General features: G+C 40.9%; 1 protein-coding gene across 5 annotated transcripts in view; it reads right to left on the reverse strand.

Moving 5' to 3' along the window:
- Positions 1–23,991, reverse strand: part of BMPR1B (bone morphogenetic protein receptor type 1B) — a 269,885-nt gene that overhangs the window by 5,009 nt on the left and 240,885 nt on the right. For all 5 annotated transcript variants that reach the window (XM_074589519.1, XM_074589520.1, XM_074589522.1 and 2 more), the window contains 6 exons: positions 16,946–17,048; positions 15,860–15,962; positions 9,281–9,377; positions 8,334–8,472; positions 2,715–2,907; positions 1,984–2,281 (listed from right to left, as the gene is read on the reverse strand). In XM_074589519.1, the coding sequence (XP_074445620.1) occupies positions 1,984–2,281; positions 2,715–2,907; positions 8,334–8,472; positions 9,281–9,377; positions 15,860–15,962; positions 16,946–17,048 (933 nt within the window). The remainder of the gene's footprint in view (positions 1–1,983; positions 2,282–2,714; positions 2,908–8,333; positions 8,473–9,280; positions 9,378–15,859; positions 15,963–16,945; positions 17,049–23,991) is intronic.

Below are 23,991 nucleotides of genomic sequence, written 5' to 3' on the forward strand. Positions count from 1 at the left end.
AATGCAGTTTTCTTAACATACTCCACCGCCTAATGCTTTAGTTTTAGCAATTAATGGAGGACACTAAATAGCTAAGGCAGTATCACTTAGCTGTAGCAAATAAGATCTGCAAGGAGGACAAGCCTATTTTTTGTGCATGCATTATAGTTTGATCTCTCCCAACCTTTACACATCAAGATGTATAAACACACAGGCATAAATGTGTAAAAAAATCTAACCAAATGTGCCATCCCTCACACATTGATCAGAAGAGACAACGTATATCTAACGGGAAGCAAATTCCCATCAATAATGTGACTAGATTTATTTTTTTTTCTTATGAACTCAAATTCAGCTGTATCAGTTTTAATGGGTTTAAAAGTTTAATATATGGCATATATTGTGGTTTGCTTAGAAGTTCTGTTTCACTGTCCCCATCTTCAAAAGGTAAACATTTTAAATGTGATGGACACAACAAAATCTCACAGAATATTTATACAACTTCTGTAATTTTCTTCACCTACAGCAATTTTCTTTACCTACGGTTATGAAAATGACAAAAAAAAAGCCAAGCCTGAGGTACAAACAGTCACCTACACAGTCATTAAATGATACATATGCTGGTGGCATTTCTCTATACCTCCAAGAATGTAACATAAATCTAGTGACCTGCACTGTCTTGCAATACTTCGAATTAAATGAGAAATGCAGAGAACTTTACTAAACTCATCAGCTTCAGCAGAGCACACCCCTTTCACCTACTTTTTTCTGTTCCTGGTCATTGCATGAGAAATGCTGTCTAAGGAAAGATTCAGTAGGAAAACAAGCCAAGTATGTAATGTAAATTCCGTTTGGACTGTGACAAATACATATTTCACTTTCTTTTACAGCAATCCCTTGGTAGTTCCTAGTTCTCAGTTGATACATAAGCAGTGTGCTGCTCTGTACTTGTCAGGCAAGGTATACCTGCAGAGGGTGAATTTCTTCCCTGAAACTTTTACAGCAAATGGTGTATTTCCCAGTTGCCTGTTTTTAAGCCCCTGTTCCTCAAAGTAAAAATATTCCTTTCTCATCTCCTAAAGAAAGGTCACAATCATAAAGGAAAAGTCTCACCAAGAAACCTGGTAGCTAAACGAATGGTGAGAAGAGTACATAAAAACTGCCTTTCCTTAAACTCTGAATAATTTCAGTTCAAGATTTGTACAGAATTCTTAAATTTTTCTTTTATACTTCAGGGTTTCAAAGCTGACCTCTGAAACTGAAACCTTCGGTCCACGGCCACATTTCTGTGCACAGAGAAATCAGAGACTTCGTACCACTTGTCTCCACCACCAGGACCAGTGCTGGGAGCTCGAGCTCCTTTTGAAGAGAGCCGTCAGACAGCGGTGACTCCTTTATGAATCCCAGGAGTGCCTAAGTCCTACTTGTCTGCTCTTTCTAAGTTGTTTAAACACACAGCCATTTTTTTAAAATCAAATTTAAAAGCCATTTCAAAAATCAAATCTGTACTTTGGCAATTTGATTTGTAGGAAATGAAACAAAAGGCTGCCCAAATGGGACGCTTTTCAATAAATCCCAACCAGTAACTTGTGCAAATGATTAGTATTATCCTATATAAGTTGTGAGTGAATTATCTTGGGATGAGACAAGCTGAAAGCTTCAGTGACAAGTTTACTAACACGACTTCAACATGTCAGTGCTATGTCCTTTTGGCATGTGCTAGCAATACTCAGGTTGCTACTGAGGGCAAGGTGATGAAATCTGAATCTTTATGCAAATGCAACTGCTGTGCTCAACAATTAACAAGTGACTGCTTATACACCTGCATTATGTATTTATGCAACATCTTCACCTCCATAGGTAGCCCCACCTCACCTACAGATGAGCATAGCCTGCAAAGAATACACATACACCGCAGACGCTTACACATCGCTCAATCAACAACTAAACCAGCGTTTGTGTCTAGTTTACCAACTTTCCCTCACCCTCCTCCCTCCTACTCACCTGATAAATTTAACAGCCAAGCCCAAATCTGCTATACAGCAGGTGCCATTCTTTTTCACCAGGATGTTCTTACTTTTTAGGTCACGGTGGGCAATAGCGGGTTTGCCCTGAGTACTGAAGATCTCCGTGTGCAGGTGGCACAATCCACTAACAGAGGAATAAGCCAGTTTTAGCATGGCTTTTGTGTCCAAGGTAGTAGATTTTAGGTAATCATACAGTGAGCCGTTCTCATGATAGTCAGTGATGAGATACAGCTGGGTCCAAGACCCTGTACCTTTAATGTCTGCGGCAATGAATCCTGCAAAAAAAGAAGATTTTCAAATTAATACTTCTCAAGGCTTTTTTTGACTGCTCGTAGCTCTGGACTCTCAGACACTGCAATAGTTTTATTTTAATAACATATTTAATTTCTTTCATCTTAATTCCATACAACTATGCCTTGCCTCTAGCCTTTAACATATGTTCAGAAAGCCCAGATACAGAAGTACAGGTGGCAGAAACAAACGTGTGGTGTTTGGAGTAACAGCCCCCAAACCCCATTATTTTTTAACTTTTATCTGTGTTTCAGTAATTCTTGAAACATCTTTCTTTTGAAAAGTGCTGGGTGGCCAATTGCAGACCACAGCAGGTAATAAAGTACATAGGAAAGGGCATCAGACAGCAGCAAATGCAAAATTACTAAGCTTAAGAGACCTGTGCACTATCAAAAAATTCTCTTTAATTTCACTCACCGAGAATATTTTCATGCCTCATCAGGACAGTCTGGTAGATTTCTGTTTCTCTGAACCAGCTGGCCTCCTCCGTGGTAAAAAACACTTTCACGGCTACCTTTTCGCCACGCCACTTTCCCATCCAGACTTCTCCATAGCGACCTTTTCCGATTTGCTTTACCATCTGAATCTGTTTTGCGATGGTCCTTTGAACCTGTGAAAAGCAGATAAGGGCAGTTAGGACTTGCTCTGCAGAAACCTGCTGCATTCACCTCCCTCTGTGTCTCCTTCCCGTGCAGCAAGGCCAGCAAAAACGGGAATACTCAGCCATTGAGACATGGATGTCAGCAAAGCTCCACAACACAGATGCTCCCCGCTTCCCCCAGGATGAAGCACTAGTGGAGCCATTCCTGCCTCTGTGAAGAAGCCTTTCCATACATTCCCGAAAGGCACCGTGGTTTCTCAGGAAACTAAATCGGTCTGAGTGAAGGAAATGTTTGACTACTAACCTTGAAATTTTTATTTTCCTGTGGGAAGTCACCACTTTGTGGAAATTTTTTTGTTATTTTTGGAAAAGCTTTAGCAGAAAACACTCCTGGCCACTCCAACCCAAACCAAATTCCAAAGTGGTAGGTAACACGTTTTTAATTAAAATGGGAAGTCTCAACACCATTGAGACTTAAGGCTAGGGCTCACAAGAGCCAAAAGCATTTCCATGCTCCAAAACTAGCAAAAATACTGAGAGCAGCTTCCTATCACCTTCCTTGAAAATCCCATGCCTAGTAACTTCAAAATATAAATTTGGTGTTAGGAACCACGTGCCTACATTAATTTTAACAAACACCATCATTACATAGTAATAAAAATTAAGAATTTTATTCCAAAGATATGGAAGCACAGCTTTAAATCTGACCTTTATAGTGTTTATACCAGCTTTGTCAGTGGCTGCACCGTGAACTGATGCTGAAGCGCAGCTGTAGCAGAAGATCAACATACTTGGCAGCATCGTAGAGATACCCTTCATAAGGATGGCAGACCCCATATAGCAGATGGACAGATTCTACATTTAACAAGCTTTTATGACTGCAAAATATCTTGGACGAATGGAGACTAACATACTCTCATAGGATTGGAGAATATCTGCAGATCACATATTTCTAAAAGTTTACAAAGAAAAACTCAAGTAGATGCTGCAACGCAACCCGCTGGTGTTGATGGTTGACTCAGCCTCACCCTAGTATAATTGTGCTTCTGTATTACCAGTTCAGTCCACAGCTAGCCATTTTTGGTTTGGTAGGGTTTTACAAGATTTTGAAAGAAAATAACTTTATGGCCTCCAATGCAAGGAGTTTTTCATCTGTCCCAAGCAATTGGCAAAATCTGGACAAGTGCAAATTTGGTCTCTCGGTTTTGCCACCACCCATATACAAATTTCAAGCAGTTTATTGCAGCAAGCGTGCACTATCTGAATCCCTATGAAATGATATGCATTTTATGTAATCCCAAATATTTGTGCAATCTTGGCTGACAGAAATGAACAAAAGTAGATTTTGAAATCATTTGCTTCCTTTGTTACCCCTGGGAGGTCCAGTGGAAACTACCAGTTTGGTAATGCAGGACTGCCACAACCCCGCTGCCGCATGAATGTATGTCCAAAGAAGAATTCAAAGCCTACTTGGTAAGGTCTATCATAATTTATTTTGTAAATAAATTACTGGTTTTCATATTAGGCAATTTAAAGAAGAAAAACATACACTGGCATGTTTGCAAAGCTATTTCAAAAGTTCCAGATTTCTTCTGTCATTTAAACAGAATCCCATTTTTTCAGCCTCGCAATGTACTATTAGACTTCAAAGATGGTGGCTTCGGTGCCATTATTTTTTATTAACATCAGTGAAAGCCAAGAACAGAGATTAGGCTTAATTTTTTAAATTGATTTATTCTCTTTTATACTCTCATATAGTGATTGAACAATAGTTATATTACATTGGAATTTTGCTGTAACATTTTGTAATGTCATTCTAGTATTGTTGCTTTCTATTTTGCCCATTTTAAAAATGCATCCTGAACTATAATGCAGTTATATCAAATAACTTAATTTGTGCAAATATATGTAATGGCATCATAAAGTACATGGAATTACAATACTTAATGATGAAAAGTTCCTTATTAAATTACATTAAGAAAATGAAAAACACATCTCTGTTATGGGTTTTCAGGCGGCAGAATACTATGTGAAGGGCCTTAACCTGGTTTCCTCTTGCTAGAACTGGTCAAACGATTTCCTACGAACAATTTATTTTATTTTAAGGAATTTAGCCCTTTCTTGAACCAAAACTGATCGCAATTTCTAAAACAAATCAGTTAATGAAAATTGTTGGATGAACTGATTTCATAAGCATGATGACTGATGTCTTCATGTGAATTATTTACACTGAGTGAGGTTGGGTTTTTTTAATTTCTTTTCAAAACTGTATACTTTGTTGCTTGAGCTCTATGAGCAGCCAGCTAAGGTTACATGGCCCTTCGTTTCCTATCCCTGACTGGAATCAATCCAATTATCAACTATCTCTACTGTCTTGTGTTCTATTTTTCCGATGTTCAGCTAATTCTGTTCAGCTGCTGCAGATGAAAATTCAGACAAACAACCTTTTTAAACTTCAATATTTGGAACTGAGACCTTCAAACCTATGGCTGAGATGCAGTCCCTTGAAGACCAAAATTCATTGGACCACGAATTAGTAAAAAAATACGTGAAAAGGTAGAGACCAAACTGTAATTCAGCAAATTCTTTGTACAGACCACTGAAATAAATGTCCCCAGCATCTAATCTTCCTGGATTTTGCACGTGGATTCATGGGGGCAACAGCTTTGCCTGCACTTCTTGCTCCGTCAAGGCCAATGGGGTTCTCCTCGCTTGCACAGACTTGATTGTGCACCCCAGTTTGTTGGCTCAAAGCCTTTATTTACAACTTACTCTATTTTTTTCTTGGTTTAAAATTTGATTGGCAGCATTTGACCTGCAGAAAACTTTTCTGTCAGAGGTATGAACAGGTCAGGAGAAAGAATGCTTGCTGAATGTCAAAGCATCGATAAAATCTTGGTTAATGCTTGGATTTGTATAGTATTTGTATCCATTAAAATAAATGTTCTGCACAGAAGGAAAACATTACTGTTTAGCATAAAGTGACATTTTGTAATAAATTTGTGGCTTACCTTCCTGAAATAATAACTTTGATGTTTCAGTCTTTGCATAAGAAATAATACAGTTAAAACCAAACTCTTCCACAATAAAGTCTAGAGCATTATTGCCAGGCACTTTCTATACACTTTTTTCAGGCATGGGCCCAGAGGTATTAATCTGTGCATTTCTAGTGAGCCTGTAGCAGTTGTAGCTGTCTGGGAAATGCAGCAAACATCTATTACCAAGTGCAAGATTCATTATAGCTCTCATTTTTCTTCTCTTCCACTGAAAATCACTACTTAAAGGGAAAGTCTGGGACAAAAAATGTATGCATTTTCATAGGCAGAGAGAGGGGAAAACAGCAGCTTCAGGAAGAACACTCGGTCCAGTGGCTGCAAAATCTCCAGGCCTGACAGAGGAGAACTGGCAGAAGACAGGATAGTTTCTGTTTCACAGAGCAACGGCACAGCTCTGAGAGCTACTGATCAACGCACCAGTTGGGATGCCACCTCAGCCGTTACAGCAGGTAATTAGCAGAAGTTAGTTTTTCTGTCCACCGCAAGAGTAGACCTGGGGACACCAGAAAGACTGTAGATCCCATTTTCAACCAGCTCACTGGGACAGGGGAAGGCATAAAGCACAAGCGGTCACAACCAGTGTTGCTCCAGCTTTTTTGTCTCAAGGGCATCCTGGGATGAAGTATCGAGCCAGAAAAGAGAAGGCCCCAGGGATACCTTAAAGAGGCCTTCCAGTACCTAAAGGGGGCCTACAGGAAAGGTGGGGAGGGACTCTTTATGAGGGAGTGGAGAGATAGGATGAGAGGTAATGGTTTTAAACTGAAAGAGGGGAGATTTAGATTATATTTTAGGAAGAAATTCTTTGCTGTGAGGGTGGTGAGGCACTGGCACAGGTTGCCGAGAGAAGTTGTGGATGCCCCATCCCTGGAAGTGTTCAAGGCCAGGCTGGATGGGGCTTTGAGCAGCCTGGTCTAGTGGGAGGTGTCCCATGGTGCCCCCCATGCAGGGGGTCGGAACTAGATGATCTTTAAGGTCCCTTCCAACCCGAACTATTCTATGATTCTGTGCACTGCTACGAGATGCCCTAGGGCACCTGCTACTCACATGGGCTGCTGGAAACACACCCTCTCACAGAAGAAAAACACAGCTCCTTAATTTTGGATTATTTATTTCTAATATTATTTCTGTCTAATATTATTAGATAGCTATTTCTAAATATTATTTCTGTCACTGTAACGGGTAAGAGCACCAAGAACAGACCAAGACCTTGATGTGGCAGGTGTTATGCAAAAAAACAAAGCAAAAAAAGCAAGAACTCCTCACAGTTAAATCATTGGGAAGCACTCATTAGGAATGCTCCTAAATTGTAAGCACGATCCCTCCCTTTGGCAGATATGACAGAGCTTTCTTAAAGCCTAGACCTAAATGATGCGAGTTTTTCTCAACAGAGAAAAACTGCCGTGGGTTTTCCATGCTCAGCATCAGACACAGCACCCACTTGTCAGCTTGGCTTTTTTTCTCAATAGCTATGTTAATTGCCAGAAAATTTGATTTTTAAAAAAGTCAGCACTTATTTAAATGGGACTCTGAGCACTTACTCCTGCCAGAACAAATTGAGTTTAGTCAGATTTTCGCCAACCATTCAGCCTGTTGCTTCATATTAAGGAATTATAAAACTTCCCATTTTATTTCTTCTTTAGGGTGTAGAAAAAAGATGTGTGGGCAAAAAACAGATAGATAGTGCGTAGTACTTGGAACCTGGCTTATTTTTTTCCAGTGCTAAAAAGCAACAATGAACCTCAGAAACAAAAACCCCTGGTGAACAGAACTGTTTTGCCACAGAAGGTAAAACTGCCTTTTCAGCAGGTGAGCTCAGGGGGCTCAGTCATCCTGGAGTCACTTCAGAAATAATCACAAACTTCATCCCTGTGCCTTTAACCTTTGAGATTACCACGCTACAAGGAAAAATAATTTGCTCTTGACTCCTGAATGCAAAGTGAAATCTACACATAAAAAGGTTCCAGGTTTGATGAATTACAGTTCCCTCTACACAAAGACAATGTGTCAGTGTTTGAAATGCAATTGTGTGTTGCACATAAAAAGCAAGATAAAAAGATCAATGGGACAGACACTGTCCTGTACACTGGGGTAAATCCTGATGCATTTCTGCAAGCTCTATTAGCCTGTACTTACCCTATGGCAGATAAAATAAGAAATGAGCTGAGGTTAAAAACCCTTAAGCTTTTTTAGCTTAGCACATGAAAAAGTCTCCTGTTTCTAAAGCAGATGTTGTCCAGTTTAAATCCTTGTCATCTCTGGGAGAGAAAAAAACCCTAAACCAACAACTGAGGGCATATAATTTCTTGTGTCTCATTTTGCCTTCTCCCTCTACTCATTTTTGCCTTTTAAACTCTCATTAAAATAATATTGCCTCCTTACCAGGAGAGGGAGCCCGGAGCCGCTCCCTGAGCTCTGGGACTGCTCGATCAAATCCTTCAGGGACTCTCCAGGTGGAATGTAGGTCTCATCCTGCTCCAGCCCGATGCTGTAGCGAGGCCTCGTCTCTTGGCGTTTGTATCTGCCATTTTACATGAAAGTAAAATTAACTTTGAAGACAATGAACACATGTGCAATGAATAATGCACATCGTCCTTCACATTTACTTCATTATAGACTCGCAGCTTCCTCTGCTTCCCTGAGGAATATGCTGGACTCACTGCCCAAAATTTTCTATTTTATTTTTAGCAGCTGTTTTTGGCATCAAAACTCTAAGTATAAAACTCAAAGGCCGTGCAATCTGGTGTAAGTTTGCAAAGCAACCAAATGTTTTTCTTTCAGAAACTTAAATAGGTTTTAAACACAGACCAAGTAAATACCCAGTTTTATTTTACTGACTGCAGTGGATCTTTTAGGAGCCAGAGGAGGTAAGGTCATGGAATCTGGGACTATTTAAAAAATGTGACAAATTATTTAAACATAATGTATGTAGATTATGATAACATTCTAGACATAGTTACTTACATTCCTGTATCCCTCTCTTTTTTATGAATAGTTCTTCACCACATAAACACATTTAGAAGCCTTAGGTTTATTTACCCTATACGAAATTTGTCCTGTGGCTTTCATAGGCTCTTATTATTAAAGAATAATCTGTGCTTCTACCTGAATGGCTTTTTAGGATGTTGGGCAAAAGATGCTATATAAAATACATCACACAGGTATACCTGTGACTAGCATGAATAAAATACACATTTTTCCTCATCATAAAATTACAGTTTCCCATTTCTTTTCCTAAGACCCATTTCAATTTTTTTGAATTCCTGTGTCTATAAAAAGATAAATGTTGTGAGGAATATTAACAAGCTGGTAAAGTATTCCTTATTTACCTGAAGTAGCAGAATACGATGATAAGCACCAGAAGTATACTGCAAACAGTCACGGAGATCAGCAGGGCCTTATGGTGAATGTTTCCTTCTGCAAAGTCTGGGGTACAAACAAGGAAGGTTGAAAATTTGGAAAGGGAGGTGGTACAAAGTCAGTATCAAAAGACACACACATCTTAAAAAGTGCAGAGAACCCAAGATCATTTCTGTTCTACTGAAGTCCTGTGCAATATACCCCTGGATTCCCCAGGCATTTTGTGCACTTCCTCTTTGACCCTCACTGACCAGGGCAGAACCGGCATCTCCAAAAGCCTATGTGGTTTTTCAGTCCTCACTCAGGCAAAACATCATCTTGATTTGCAATCCCCTGAATGAAAAATCAATTAAGATCCGTAGTTCTGTGTCTTAACCAGACAGATCATGATCAGCCAGAACACGCAAAAATTACCACCTCTCATCTCAAATCACTCTTACTAAGTAGCACCCTATCGAGCAGTTAATATTTAAAAAATGAATAATTGCATTTATCCTAGGAGGGAAGACACAGTGGACCATCCAATCACCAAGAAGGCAGGCCGCGAGAGGCCTTGAAAGTGTATTTCCATCACTGCAGAATAATCTTGTCTCTCGGATCCTGTTTTAAACACCCGAGCAGGAATTTCCTCCTCCATTCGCTCTATAGCAGCCCTGTGTACCAGCAAGTCCTTCCTATGCTGGTGGGCAAAACTATCTTTCCAGCAGCTATTCTGTAAAGCACTTTGAAAATTAATGTGTGAAATAACTTGTAGAAATTGTCGTTATGTGAAAACTATTAAAACATTTCAGTCAATTTTTGCATGGGAGAGTCATAGTCTCCTTTAAAGTATACCACTATATCTCTAAATTTGCATTCTAAACTCAGGCAAGCAAGTCTGACTGACCTTCATGCCTGCTCCTCTGCTGAAAAACAACGAAACCTAGCACTATTTTTCTTTAACCTCCCCTGCCCCCCAAACTCTCAAACTTATGGTATTTCAGCTTGTAGATACACACATCACCCTCCCAAAGTTGCTATCTGGTATAATACAAATGAGGACTATGTTTTCTGAAGCTCTTCCAGCCACGCTGTCTTGCATCTTTCATGCTAATGCCCAACACATCGTAAAATGCAAGAAATCTATCCTTATCGACTCATCCTGGAACGGCACTATCACCTTTCAGATTTACAAGGGTAATGAGACAAGGAGATTCCTAAGGGACTCTCGGTTTACTGTCAGGGTCTATTATTTTAAAGATCCAGTTTCTCCTTCTGTTTTTGCCCCCAAACTATTTCTTTTCCTTCCCCTTTCCACTACAAACAGAGATTACCTACCAACGCACCTTTTGATCACACTGGTCATGTTTTAACCTGCCATTACCTGCTCCGGGAGCATTAACAATGTAAACATTCAAGACACGGCCGATGCCTTTGAAAGGGGACACTGACACAGATGTCTATCAGGAAAACACCGGAGCCCATCATTCTCCCTGCCGCAGCAGATTTCTACCTGGCCTGACACTCCAAGCAGGCTGTGAGCTGAAATCGAGAGCCCACTGGGGAATCCAGACCCCTCTCGCAAAGGCGACGGCGGCTCGGCAGGGCTAAGGGCTCTCGTTCACGCGTTGTAAGCAGCCTGGCTCGGCCAGCCATTTCCCTCTAAAACGTGTGGTTTGTAACAGTTTAAGATGTCGCAGCCCATCAGCCGAGAAGATAAACAGAGCACACAGGCCAGACAGTGGGATTTTATACTTGGGAGAAACGCGGGTGTCTGTCCACAGCAAGGGTTTTCCCACTTTCCCACAGAATAAGCCACCTTGGAAGCTGGGTCTTTGTGCTCAGCAGTGATGAATGCTGCTGTCAGACGCAGAGTGAGCAAGTCAGATCTTGCTCATACTTGTGTATGCTAGACACTAAAGCCACGGATGTCTGGTGAAGTGCTGCGCTACAGGAACCTGAAAAGCACCCGTACTGTCCATGCTGCCTGTGTGTGTCCAAGCATGTGCATTTGTGAGAGGACAACAAAGATGCTTAAATCTCGAGTCAAGGTCCAATCTTTTTTAGGTCTTAAATGATCCAAACCCTGTGTTCAATGTTTCTAATGGGCTTCTCCCATTCAGAAAAGTAAATAAATGCAGTTTGATTTTCCCAGAGGCCAGAAAGCATTTTGGAAGTGATGTATAGCTCTGAAACAAACTTCATACTCCCAACACTGAAAAATGTTTTGGTACCTGAATGCAATTATGTGAAGTAAGTGCAAGGAGAGTTAGAGGTAATGGGCACAAACTTGAGCATAGGAAGTTCCACTTCAACGTGAGGAGGAACTTCTTTACTTTGAGGGTGGCAGAGCACTGGCACAGGCTGCCCAGAGAGGTGGTGGAGTCTCCGTCTCTGGAGACTTTCAAAACCCGCCTGGACGCGTTCCTGTGCAACCTGCTCTAGGTGACCCTGCTCTGGCAGGGGCGTTGGACTACATGACCTCCAGAGGTCCCTTCCAACCCCTACCATTCTGTGATTCTGTGAGAGCATGCAAGAAATAAAGGACCGTGTCCTGATCTCCATGCTAGGAACAGCCAGTGCACTCCGAGAGCTGCAGCAGCAGCAATGCTTATGCTCCTGCAGCAGGTGATGGCCCCCGTGCTGATAGTCAGCTCACATAGCTTTAGTAGTGGCTCACTACACACAGCATGGGCGTGCAACTGGCTTTCTCAGGAGAGGAGAATAACTTCCATATGTCTTTATATGTATTTGGCTACGTATGATTAGAGGCAATACTGACGGTAAGTGAGCTATTGTCTCACCTTTCAAATACTTCCTGCATTTTCAAAGGATTTTGGCAGAATTTCATTTGCTTGCTCACTTGAGGACTTAATAAACTCACTGGCGTGAGGACAACACAAGATTAAAAGCATTATCCCATTCTGATACCAGCAATGTCTGTTCTGCTGAACTGTTCTGTTGGTGCTGCTGGAGACCAACCCTTCTCTCCTCCACAGCCCTTGCTGTGCGCTGTTCCCCACAGAGCAGCAGGACAAACCTCCCTTTCCCTGCACCATTTTCGGCACCTCCTTGGCCAGGTGGAGGGATGGAGCAGCTTAGCTGTGAGTCCACTTAATCACTGGCTTGTGGGCTCCGTGGTGGAAACCGTGGTGGGTACCAGTCAGTGCCAGTTTGCGTGATGGAGATACTCTGTCATTTAAGAAGTCCAGCGCTGTGCTTTTTAGTGTTATGTTACTTGGCAACTGCAACGTGCCAAGCAGCAGGGTTATGAGAATAAGCAGTAGCTTCCACTGAGGCAGCAGTGAGCGATTACCAGGAGCGCAGCGCAGGGAGCACAGAACAAACACATGCAGGTTTGGGAAGCTTCTTCTCATACCTTGGCTGGCTGATAATAGCGAAGACCGGCAAACAGCACATTAACTGTTTTACATTGTATGCAAACAGTGGAGCATGCTGGTGTCAGTGGTGAGCAGCACCGAAAAGGAGAGATGGCAACAAAAGGAGGGTCTTTGGTGATACCAAGCTGCCTCTCGGTTATTTTCCCGTGACTTCCCCCTGCTCCACCACTCGTTCCCCTCATTCTGCCATCTGCGGGACCGCGCTTAGGAGTGCATTGAAAATGCCACCCAGCAGGTTCAAGGGAGAAGTCAGCATATCAAAGGGAGAGGAGGTTCTCCTCCCTCCCCAGTTCCCTCCAGTTCACAATGTTACGGTTATCCGAGTAAAAACTGCAGTGAAATCTGAGGCGTGGAGACTGTGTGCACACATCAAACCCCATCATTCCTCCAATCATTCCCTTACCCATTCATCACTAGCTCTACAGGCAGGGAGCCAGACACGGTGGCACCACCACTTCTGCTTATATAGGCTCTAAATCAGTAAAGACATATTTCTCCTTTCGACTGGTCTTAGCCTGCGCTTTCGCTGGGATTTCCAGGAATATCTTTTATTGTTTAAAGCAGAGGTGTTGTATCAGACCCAATTATGACTCTCATTTCTTTAATAAGACAGATGTACAGATGGGACGAGGACTTCATGGTTTCTCTGGGCTGTTTTATCCTGCTAGTTCTGTACTAAGATGAGCTCAAAACTTAGGCTTAGCCATTGTTTCTTCCACCTTGCTTAACAAGTCTTGCTACGCCTAGTGTTAATTCTTTTAGCTACCACTTCCGTGACTGTGGTCCTCCTTTCATTTTGGGGGGTGGGGGGTGGAGGTGGCTAAAATCCATTTTCCAGCACATACCAGGTCTGGAAAAGCACTTTGAGAATACAAGTCTGTTGCCTTTGTAGATGTTACCTTGGTGCATAGGTTAATTTGCAGTTCAACAACCTCTGACCTGCAGCTGGACGCTCTCCCTAGACTCTGTTTCCCATGAGATACGACCTCAGACAGAAGTTCATCAGAAGCCAAATTTCTGTTTGTTTTTTAAATGCTGAGGAACATACATATTTTTCATGGAATCCTGGAGGTCAGAAGGTTGTTCCTAGAAGCTTGTTTTTAAGTTCATCTTCTCTTTCTTTGTACTTACAGCTTATGTTAAATTTGATATACAATTCTAACACTACTCAGTCAATCACAGCCTGATCTAAATGTTTCCAATAGGAGCTATGACCACAGCCATAGTACTGGGCACTGGCAGTAGCGTGCATTTGTACAGAGTATTTGTACCTGGTTGCAGTGAGGATCTACAGTTCAAACTATGGCTTTTCTCTGAGCTTTCATACTAGGATACAGCAACGACAAATTACAACCGGACTGGCACCACAAATGACATATTTACTTAAGCCTTTAATAAAGGTGCTGACTTCAGCCTTGTCCAGCCACGTTTAATGAAGCAGCTCCTGAAATGTATTTCCACAATATAGTATCAGGATACCGATAGTGTGAGAGCTTATTTCAAACAGGTCTTCAGAATATGTTGAGTGAATACATCACCTTTTGTTTGTCATGCTAAAATAGACAACTTTGCAACACAGAGCAGCTAGAATCCTGTTCCAACTCTATGAAATTTTTCTTTCAACAAATATTCTCTCTGATATTTAATGGGTCTGCCACCATGGTGCCCAAGTGATGCTTTATTTACCCTATATACACACAGAGCAAAACCAACATCGATCCAAACAACGTCTGCCACTACCCAGAAGCTTGTTTTATTGCTTTCTGCATAAGCAGCAGATATTATTGCCAAATAACTAAAACCTTAATAAGGCAGATGTCTAGTGTTAGGCATTGGTTCAGTATTTTTAAGTAGTTTTAATGTAGAATAAACTCAGTCACCATCAAGAAGAAATCACAGCAGTGTTTTCCAAACTGAAATAATATTTATTGATATACTAAGTAAGTGTGAACAAATATTGACTTCCTTTTGGAGCTTCTCTCTCAGTCCAAAGAACTTTTTAAAATGAAAAAAGCAACAAAGTAGTACGTAACTCTTATGCTGGTAGTCAGATTTTACGAGGTTTCGCTGACTTAGTGGCTTGCTAGTAAACAGTGAAATATTTACATACTACTCTCCGTAGGCCTGATTCTGCAGCCCATCTGTGCGGAATTTCATAGGCGTGAAGGGAGCAGCTTACATGAGTGAACGCTTTCTCTGAGCACGCATTTGTGTAAGTATCTGCTGTTTGCATAATTAAGGATGCATCTGCACACTGATCTGGATTTTCAACTCAAACACCATGATGAGAAATTCTCCTGCAACCTTGAACTGACTCCTGCAGGCTAAACTCCACGCTGACCACCACAAATCTTGGCCATTGCTGCCAATGGCAAGAGTTTATCATGGATGAATTTACACTTACTTAGGAATACATTTCTATAAAATGTTCTGCCACGTCCAGCCAAAATAGTTTTATCAACTTTCAGAAGGTGATGTTTAAGCAAACAAAAAAGCTAAAACCTTGCTCCAGAATCCACTAAGTTAATACACGTCCATTTGTTCTCAAGTAGCAATTAAAAAAATAAAATCAGTGCATGAGTTCTTACTCTACATTCTATCTTCAGCTACGTTTTTCAAGTAGAAAATCCGCTTTAGTGACAAGTTACTGTCCTAGTGCTGGTTTATCAGGTCTTTTAAATAAGAAAAGCTTAATGGACTTCAGTCAACTTGAACTGACTGATTGACCACTGTAGACCTGGTCCCAGATGTGTGTGGAGTAATGAACAACAATAATGCATGTTGTAGGGACTAGAAAGAGGATTCAATTTTATTATCAGCCTAAAAACATACCCAGCAAGCGGCATCCTCTGCCACGACTAACCTAAGTCTTTGGGATGATCACTGATAGCCAGCAGGTCTGTGCTAGGACAATACCACGCGACTCTAATGCATCTGGTGCTTACTGCATGTCTGCAATAGGAATAATAGCAAGCATCAGCAACCACAGGTCAAGGCACCGCTCCCCACATAACCTATCGTAATTTATCGATACTGTTTAACGCAGTTTATCTCTCCAATCACTTGCAGTTTGAGGGAGGTGCTCTGGTTTTGCCTTTGTTGCTTCCTAAGGCACAAAGCGCAAGAGCAGAAAAAGATCAGTTTGGGACTGGATTTACTTCCCCTTACCTCGATTTTTCAGTGGTGGCAGTGTAGGATGAAGGTGTTTGTTACAGTAATCTTGGCCTGTGCAACATTCAATAGATCTTCTTTGGTGTGGAATAGGAGTGTCCTGCAACACATAATTTGATAGAAAGCAAAGTAATTATCTGTGTTATAAATATACACCACCATTCTGGCACTTGAGAGAAAGATGTGCTTATTAGCTGGGCTGCACTGCAGTCTGTTACAAATTTCTAGGATGTGTGGAGTAAGGATTTCTGCCACCAAGCGTATCCAGCAACATTTCATCTAGATAATTAAGAGATTAATTCACTACTAATGTATCTCTATTGGTGCCCTAGTGCTGCAGAAGGGACTGATTGACTCTAATGGTGCAAGACAGAACTGTGGAAGTCACATACGTCCATCAGTGAGACTTATATTACAAAAATAAGTTAACATAAGCGTTCAAAACAGTTTAGCTGGAATAACACAGGAACCCCTGTGTAGACTAATTTAGCTGCTGCTTCTGCTCTCATGGGAAGCTGGGTAAAATACCTTCCATGGACCTTGATGGTTAGACTGTTCCTGTACTCATGTAACATCATTTAAGGTTAATGTTAGGAAAGGCAACCACTTTAGAGCCATCTTGCTCCGTTGCCTGTCTCCCTTCCATTCCTGCAGTAAGAGCTGCTCTCCATCAGGTGATCACTGTACTTTAAGGGAATTTCTGGCACCAGAAATCCCAAACCAAAGTGCAAATGTATGTAAGATATAAAGGTTGCTGTGGTCCACCAGATAACATCCTAACTTTAGCTACCGTGGGGACTTCAGGAATTAGACTGCATTTCCCTAAATTCAAACTTCCTCTGAGCGGTAGCGTTACTAGTAACAGCAGTGCCAAAACCAAAACTTACTAAAGTTACTGTTAGGAGCAGCTATAATATCACCATTCTGGGATATAAAGGCACTCCCCTCAGCAATCAATGCAGAGAAACTATCTGCCAAATGAACAGAAGTGAAAAACATGGACATAGTAATGTCTGTTGACTGCACTGCAGCTGAAAGCTATCAAAAAGCCAAGCAACACCCTGGCAGCAAATGCTTTCTTACCCGACACTGGAAGTCTGAGCCCTCTAATCCAAGACATCCCTTGGTGACTAAATGTCCGCCGGACTCATCTTCTTCTATTATGGTGAAGCAGTAGCCATCAGTGCTGTGGATTGGAAAGAATGAATCAGGAAAAGGCTTTGAAGTGAAAAATGTGCTGCTGAATATAGTCTTAAACTTTGTCCCTTGCAAGGCAAATCTGACATTAACAAGTCTACGTACCAAGGCAGGCTGAAAGACTCAGGTACCCAAGGCAACCTCTCGCAATGCAATCCAACAGCCGACAGTGCTGAGGACCAGCACTTGCACGCTGTGCCTTGGAGTTGACACACTTACCTTTCCAACATTTCACGGCTATAAATCCCACTAAGAAACATCTCAGTTCTCTGCCTATGGTCACTAGTGTGCTAAGCCTTTGGAGACCTATAAAAATGCAAGCATCAACGCAAGAGCAGGTCTGCCTTGTGCGTGGGAACAAGGCATGGATATTTGCATCACGATGGACATCTGAAGAAAGAAACATTTTTGAGATACTAAATGCAAAATATTATTAAAAGTGATTTGTGATTCCTGTTTTAACCATATTACAAACCGCAACACTCTCGTGTATGAGTCCTTGAGTTATCATCAACACCCTTCATAACTGTTTACTTGGGCTATAAGCCTAAAGTGATCCATAATGCTTCCGTTTACAAGAACGTGCACCAGGGAGGACAAGTATACTAACAGATGGCTAGATGGTGCTGGTGATAAATGTCCTTCCTTGATGAAGGTCAAATGCCTGAATACTATGGAAAGAGGGGGAGAAGGGCACGAAAAGAGTGGCTGCATTTTACCGAGACTGCTGTACAATAATTTCTCAACCCTCTGAGGGAGATACATAATGTAAGAAACACAAATTGACTGATTTGCAGGAAGAGGATCCAAAAATAAAGAAAAAACTCTTAATATAAGACATTTAAGTCACATAAAAATAATATATTCTGTTATTTCCCCAGGAAAATAACACTGGTTGTTATGTGCAATGAGTATTTTTCAGAAGAGAAGCAGCAAACTTAGTTAAAACAAGGAAATAAAAAGAAAAAAGGATTAGAAAATTTAAACACAGCAAAATTTCAGATGATTTGCTCCTTATTTGAATGAAAGGAGAGTCTAACCAAGCAACAACAGCAAAAGCAATGAAGATGTAGGAAACGAGAGGCACAGTTACACGTATAAGAGATAAATACAATTTGTAAGTATTAGCTACAGGACAGAGAGATGCTGGATAGGATCATGTCAAACATTCGCTGTGGCATATTTTTATATTAGTGGTGCAGGGTCTAGCCACAGTAAGCTTATTACTTCAAATAATAATCTATCACGGGTTATTGACTTCTGGATTTGAAAAGTAACCAGTTGCACGTTACAAATGACTTTCTCAGAGAAGCGAGCGATGACTTCTACCCTTCTTTGACATTGTGCATACGAGGAAGGCAAAGGAGACAGCAACCCTTCTGGGCAACAACCACCTTGATTTCATTGCTTAAGCTTAAAAGATAGGAACAATAGGATTGCCAAGAAGAGAGACTGTAAGGAATCCATTAGAGTAGAATATTATATTAGATTAGATTTTATTTGTTTGCATGGTGCCTTTGATTCAAAGTAATGAGTAAGTTTAACCCAGGGGACAGAGCAACAAAACAATAAATTGCAATCAAGTGAAACACAAAAATGAACTCCATAGCTAAGAGTCCCCAGCAAAAACCAAAACACTCAGTTCACCAAAGGAAAGCAGAGGAAGGAAAAGTCAAATTGTTTGTAAAAGGGAAAAAGAAGCAGGAAAGCCAGCAGTTTTATTCCTTTTTTATCTGACTTGCCATGGGACTCTGATTCTTAGCTCATTTCTGAAAATTAAATTCAGGCTCCTCAAGCACTTTAGTCCCTCTAAAAATTTTATTCCAAATTTAAAAAGACAAACAAAATTAGATTGGATAGAGCAAAACTGAAAAGTTATAAAGCTCCAATAATAAGGATAAATCACGTTCTTTACAGACAACATTAGAGTAACGAAGGAAAAGTGCGAGAAAATTAAAAATAGCAATGCTAGCAGAATAAACTTTGGTACCGCTTCTTTCTACCTGTAAGAAAAAAATAAACCAGGAAGTTTTGATGCAGTGTAAGAACTCATTATCTTATTAAAAATTTCTCAGGTGTTTGGGCGAGAGGTAGAAGTAACTCTTCTGAAAAGAAAGAAGTATCCCTCATCTGCTTCCCCCCTCCCACCCCCAACCTCTTCTGGTTCAGAGGATGTCAGATGGACCACATGCTGCAAGTAAAGGGCAGGGCATACCCCTGCTGTTTTATTGATTACCCTACCTCATACCTGCCTGTGATAGACATGAAACTGTTCTTACTATTATAACAAGTCAGAAACAAGTCAGATAAGTCTCCATCATCTCCAATTTTATGTTTATTTTGGTGACTACACAAATAGAAACATATGTACATCACTGATGCAAGCAAAGCAATACAAAAAAACTACCCTTCACTTCCTAGCAAAAAATTTGCGGTATAGAATTACTATTTTCTTAAACTCTGTAATTTGAATTCTATGTAATTTGATTCTGTGAATGGTGTGTAAAGAAGAAACTCAACCCAGTGTTACAGAATACATCCGGGTACACATCCACTAACCTCCTCCATTAAAGCACCATCTTATTGGAGTATGGTGCAGGACAGAGACTAAATACATTTTGGATGTGATCACTAATCAGCACAGATTTGGTACGTCACGTATTTGCCAAGAGTGAATTTTTACAGCCAAGTCAAATGCCAGGAAAATAGAGGGAGTTAATATCGGAAACACTGACAGACATTGACATAGAAGGTGCTGCTACAATTACAGATTACCAGAAAGAAAGAGGTGATCTTAACTGAGACCTTTACTAAATGTCAGAAGAAAGGAACGGAGGCCAACAGCTTTGCAGCTGCTCACACAGATGTCCTCACTGGCCAACAGCCACTTCTCACAGAAGATGCGATACTTCAGCTACCAAAACTTGGCTGCTGAAGATTTCCTGTCCTGCTCTCTGTGTATGTGACGCAGTCAGGGATGGCAATATATAACTTGGAAAAGCAACGTCTTTCCCTCATTCAGTGTCTACCACAAACAGATGGGTTAAATAACTTGATGAAAAGATTCCTTATCTTTAATTTTATTTGCAATTGAGTCCATACGAGTATTATTATTTTTGTTCATCCCTCCTCTTTATACTCCTGGTTTTGATACCAGAAAGAGCTACAGCATCTTTTCATTTCCATCCAAAGCAACATGACAAGTTTCTGCACTGTTTCTAAAAATGATAAAACAATGTTAGACTATACTACACACAGAAACTGGGAAGTTCATATTCTTCTGTAAAGACCGGCTGAAATAATCTAATTCAAAAATTGGCTGACTCCCAATTTGCATCTAATTCACGTATTTTGTCACATCCTTCTCTTAAGGAAGATGATTAAGGCCAAATTTGGCAAAGCACTCTCTTTGGACACCATCCAAAAAACAAAGAATCACCACAAATGTGTTCAACACAGGCTAATTTTTCAGAAAAAAAAAATATAGTTAGCGGCTGTGCATCAAGGATGTAACATGAAACCAAGTGAAAAGAGCATTACATAGTTTTTGAGCCAGATGCACCTTGAGATGTTTACACAGCTACTCTGCAGGCAAGGAGAGACATAGAAGTGTGACAAAGCCAAGAAGCTGGCTCACACTGGGCCACAGTTTCCAGTCACACTAGTCTCCAAGATGCTGGTCCTACCATGGACACTCTACTATGTATGGTACCTTCTGGCTCTCTGGGTGCTCAGCGACTACCCTACACACAGAGAGGGTACCCAACGCATCCTACCAGAGCATCTTTTCATATATCATATATAGGTCCATCAATCAATATTTTCTCTATACTATTTCTCTATACTGCCCATACTATTCTCCCAGGACTGAGACATGACCTGGGTCACCAAATGTGTCTTGCATCGTTCTACTAAATCACAGATCAAACAGTTCTCCCTGACACATGGAGTCACAACGCAAAAAACAAGCCATTATGCCAATCTGTGAGGGAGAGCCCTAGCAACTGTCCAGGCTTCATGCTGAGTATATGAGATTTGACAGGTCTATAGACCTGGTAGCACAGCTTGGGGTATGGCAACAGCACCAAGCATGCGTACCTCTGCATTTTCACCAGGACTCTCTAGCACTTATGTGCAAAACCCATCTCAGTAGAGGTGAGAACTATCAAGAAGAAAATAGTCAAAATAAAGCTACTCATCTTCCTTTTTTCCTTTTCCCTTTTTCTTTTATTCCTTTCTTTTGTCTCCAAAATTTAAACACAAACCAAATGTTTTCTTTTACTTGACTTTAAGATTACACTGCAGTTGAATTTGTATGACGTAGCTTCTTCTTTAATGCTAGGACAGATTTAACATGGATATTTGCTGGTTTGGAATTTTTTTGGTATAAGTAAATTCAGTATGCAAGGGAAGTCTTCGGTATTCCAGTACTTTCTGCACAGTAACACCAAAGTACTCCCCCACACTAAAAAACTATCTGAGAGTAATGCAATAGGTCTAAATACAGGGAGACTGGACTTGCTTTACTATTTAGCTTAACCATTATATTAAATACTTAATGGGCAAGGCCTCAACAAAATGAAGAACAAAGAATTTCTGGGGCACAGCTGAAAAGCGTGGTAGGGGGACTTTGCATTTCAGTTTAAACACTTGAGGCAAAGTCACCTGCTGAGCTACATATGAGGCATATGGCCCTGGCAGAGGGAGCAAAGAAAGACTGGAGCTTTCAAGAATTTGTCTCTGTTGACCTTTGTTTTTTTGTTTTAATCATCAAAAGGGACGTAACTGCTTCCGGTACAGCCCTGTATATAGGATTACATTAAAAAACATTAAAAAATTTGAAAGGCTAACCTGTAAGATCTCACCATAGCTCCTTTATCAGAAAACGTTCAACTTTACCCCAAAAATTGAAGTTGCTTAGAAGAAAAGTTGCCTGAATTCAGTGCTTTGGCCCACTGTTGAAGTCTTCTTCATACATACCAAATTACAAAGAAAATTCAATCCTACCATCTGGAGAACAGGAGAATGAAAATAACATCACTCAAGTGAATTATCACCTCTGGTAATGCTGAAAAAGCAACTTAATTATTTTATTGCTTTAGAGAACTAAAGCTACCTCAAGACACCGTTGGGCAAAAACACAATCAAGACCAGTAGGCAACACATAAGAAATTAAACTCTATCAGCCCGATCTTTAAAACTGTCAGCATTTATTTGTGAATGGGAAATGGAGTACAACAAGGCACCTAATCAGTCTCTGCCTTTACTGCAATCCCATTATAGTCAAAGCCAATTAAATCTAACGCTACTTTTTAAAATATGCAATTAATTATGATTAGACACAACTGCCCATGCATTCACTTTGTACACACAAAATTTGAAATGGAACAGTAAAACAAGGCCCTGGTTGTGTTCAAAGCAGCTCTGAGCTTCTTTTCTGAAAGCCTTTTATGAATTGCACAGATGTTCAGAAAGAAGAATAAACACGCTACAGGTTAACACACCCTTTACAAGAAGAAGATTGTGAACTTTCTGCAAAGATCTTATTTGCCAGGGCCCTGAGTGCACTAATGAGCTTCAATTGCCTGGAGTAGCCCCACCTGGGATTTCGCCCCCCACTATACAGCCCCTGCCCAAGGGCTCCATTTGAGCTCAGGTCTGAGCATCAAACCCTGAGTGACAGTACAGGAGTGTCTGTCTTCAGCCCCATCTCCCGCCTGGATCCAGATCACTACTAGCCATGTGAAGGGCCATCGAGGGAGCTGTCTCTGCCTCTTGTGTTCAGTACCCCTGGGGAAATAGGGTCCTGGTGGGTGAGGACACAGCTGGCCCTAGCATCACCCTCAGCTCCTTGTTTGGCCCTCCCTTTCACTGCTCCCTGACCCTAACCTTCTCTTGATGAGATGACCCAGTAATGGGTTTTCCAAAACTTGCTGTGCTTGTGGATTGCCCCATTTTTTAAAGCACACTCAAACTAGAGCTACTGCTTTTCTGTTGATACAGAAAGCAATCTGCATTTTAAGCTGCGGTATTATCCTTAGCTCCCTAAAGTATTATTGGACTTAAGCTGCGGAAGTATAAAGAAAGGGAAATTCTGTATAGGAACACAGCAGGCTGTTGGAGGATTTGATACAGATGTGGTTAAAGAATATTGACTTTTAAATTTCTAAAAATACAATTATGAAGATGATTTTAAATGGCCACCAGGTGTCCTCATTTTTATATAAACACTCAGACTACTGGTACTACAGGCAGGATCTACACTTTAAAAGATAAATACCTGTGGTAGCAGACCAAAATCTTCAGGTGGGATGGCAGACTGCTTTTTATGAGAAATTTTTAATGGTGACTGCAATAGGACTAGCTATTTTATTCTGAGAGTTTTAATTTCAACACAGCTGGAAATGCTTTCCCACTGAACTTTCAGAGCCATCCTTGCTCCTGGGCACACAAAAGGCTCACCTGCTTTGGAGAGAGCCATGATGGGGACAATGCCTGATGCTCTCCAGAGCCCAAGCCCTGGCTATGGATGTGCTCAGTGAATTTCCCAGGTGTCAGGGCTTCGCTAGGCCCTTGGGTGCCCCAGCACATGCTGACTCGTCCCTGCAGGGCTGGCAGATACAAGCTCTGCAGGTCCAAGCACAGCCCAAAGCTTAACAGACTAATAGAGCTGCTGAGAGATTTTATTTTTTCAATATAAAATGTAAAAGGCTTTTAGTGGTTGCATCTGTGGAAAGAAGATAATTAATGCAATAACTTTTAATCTGGAACAGTTCATTTATTCTTCAGACAAACACAGCGTGATCGATACTGCTTGAACTTCGATATGGGAAAATTTCCGTTATAGCAAGGTCCAATGAGAATTCCCGAGTGCTTTAAAATTGTGCCAACAGTCGTTCGGGCTAGGATGAAATGAGAAAGTTACTGCCTGA

This window comes from Larus michahellis, chromosome 5, assembly GCF_964199755.1.
Source record: "Larus michahellis chromosome 5, bLarMic1.1, whole genome shotgun sequence".
Classification (NCBI taxonomy): Eukaryota; Metazoa; Chordata; class Aves; order Charadriiformes; family Laridae; genus Larus; species Larus michahellis.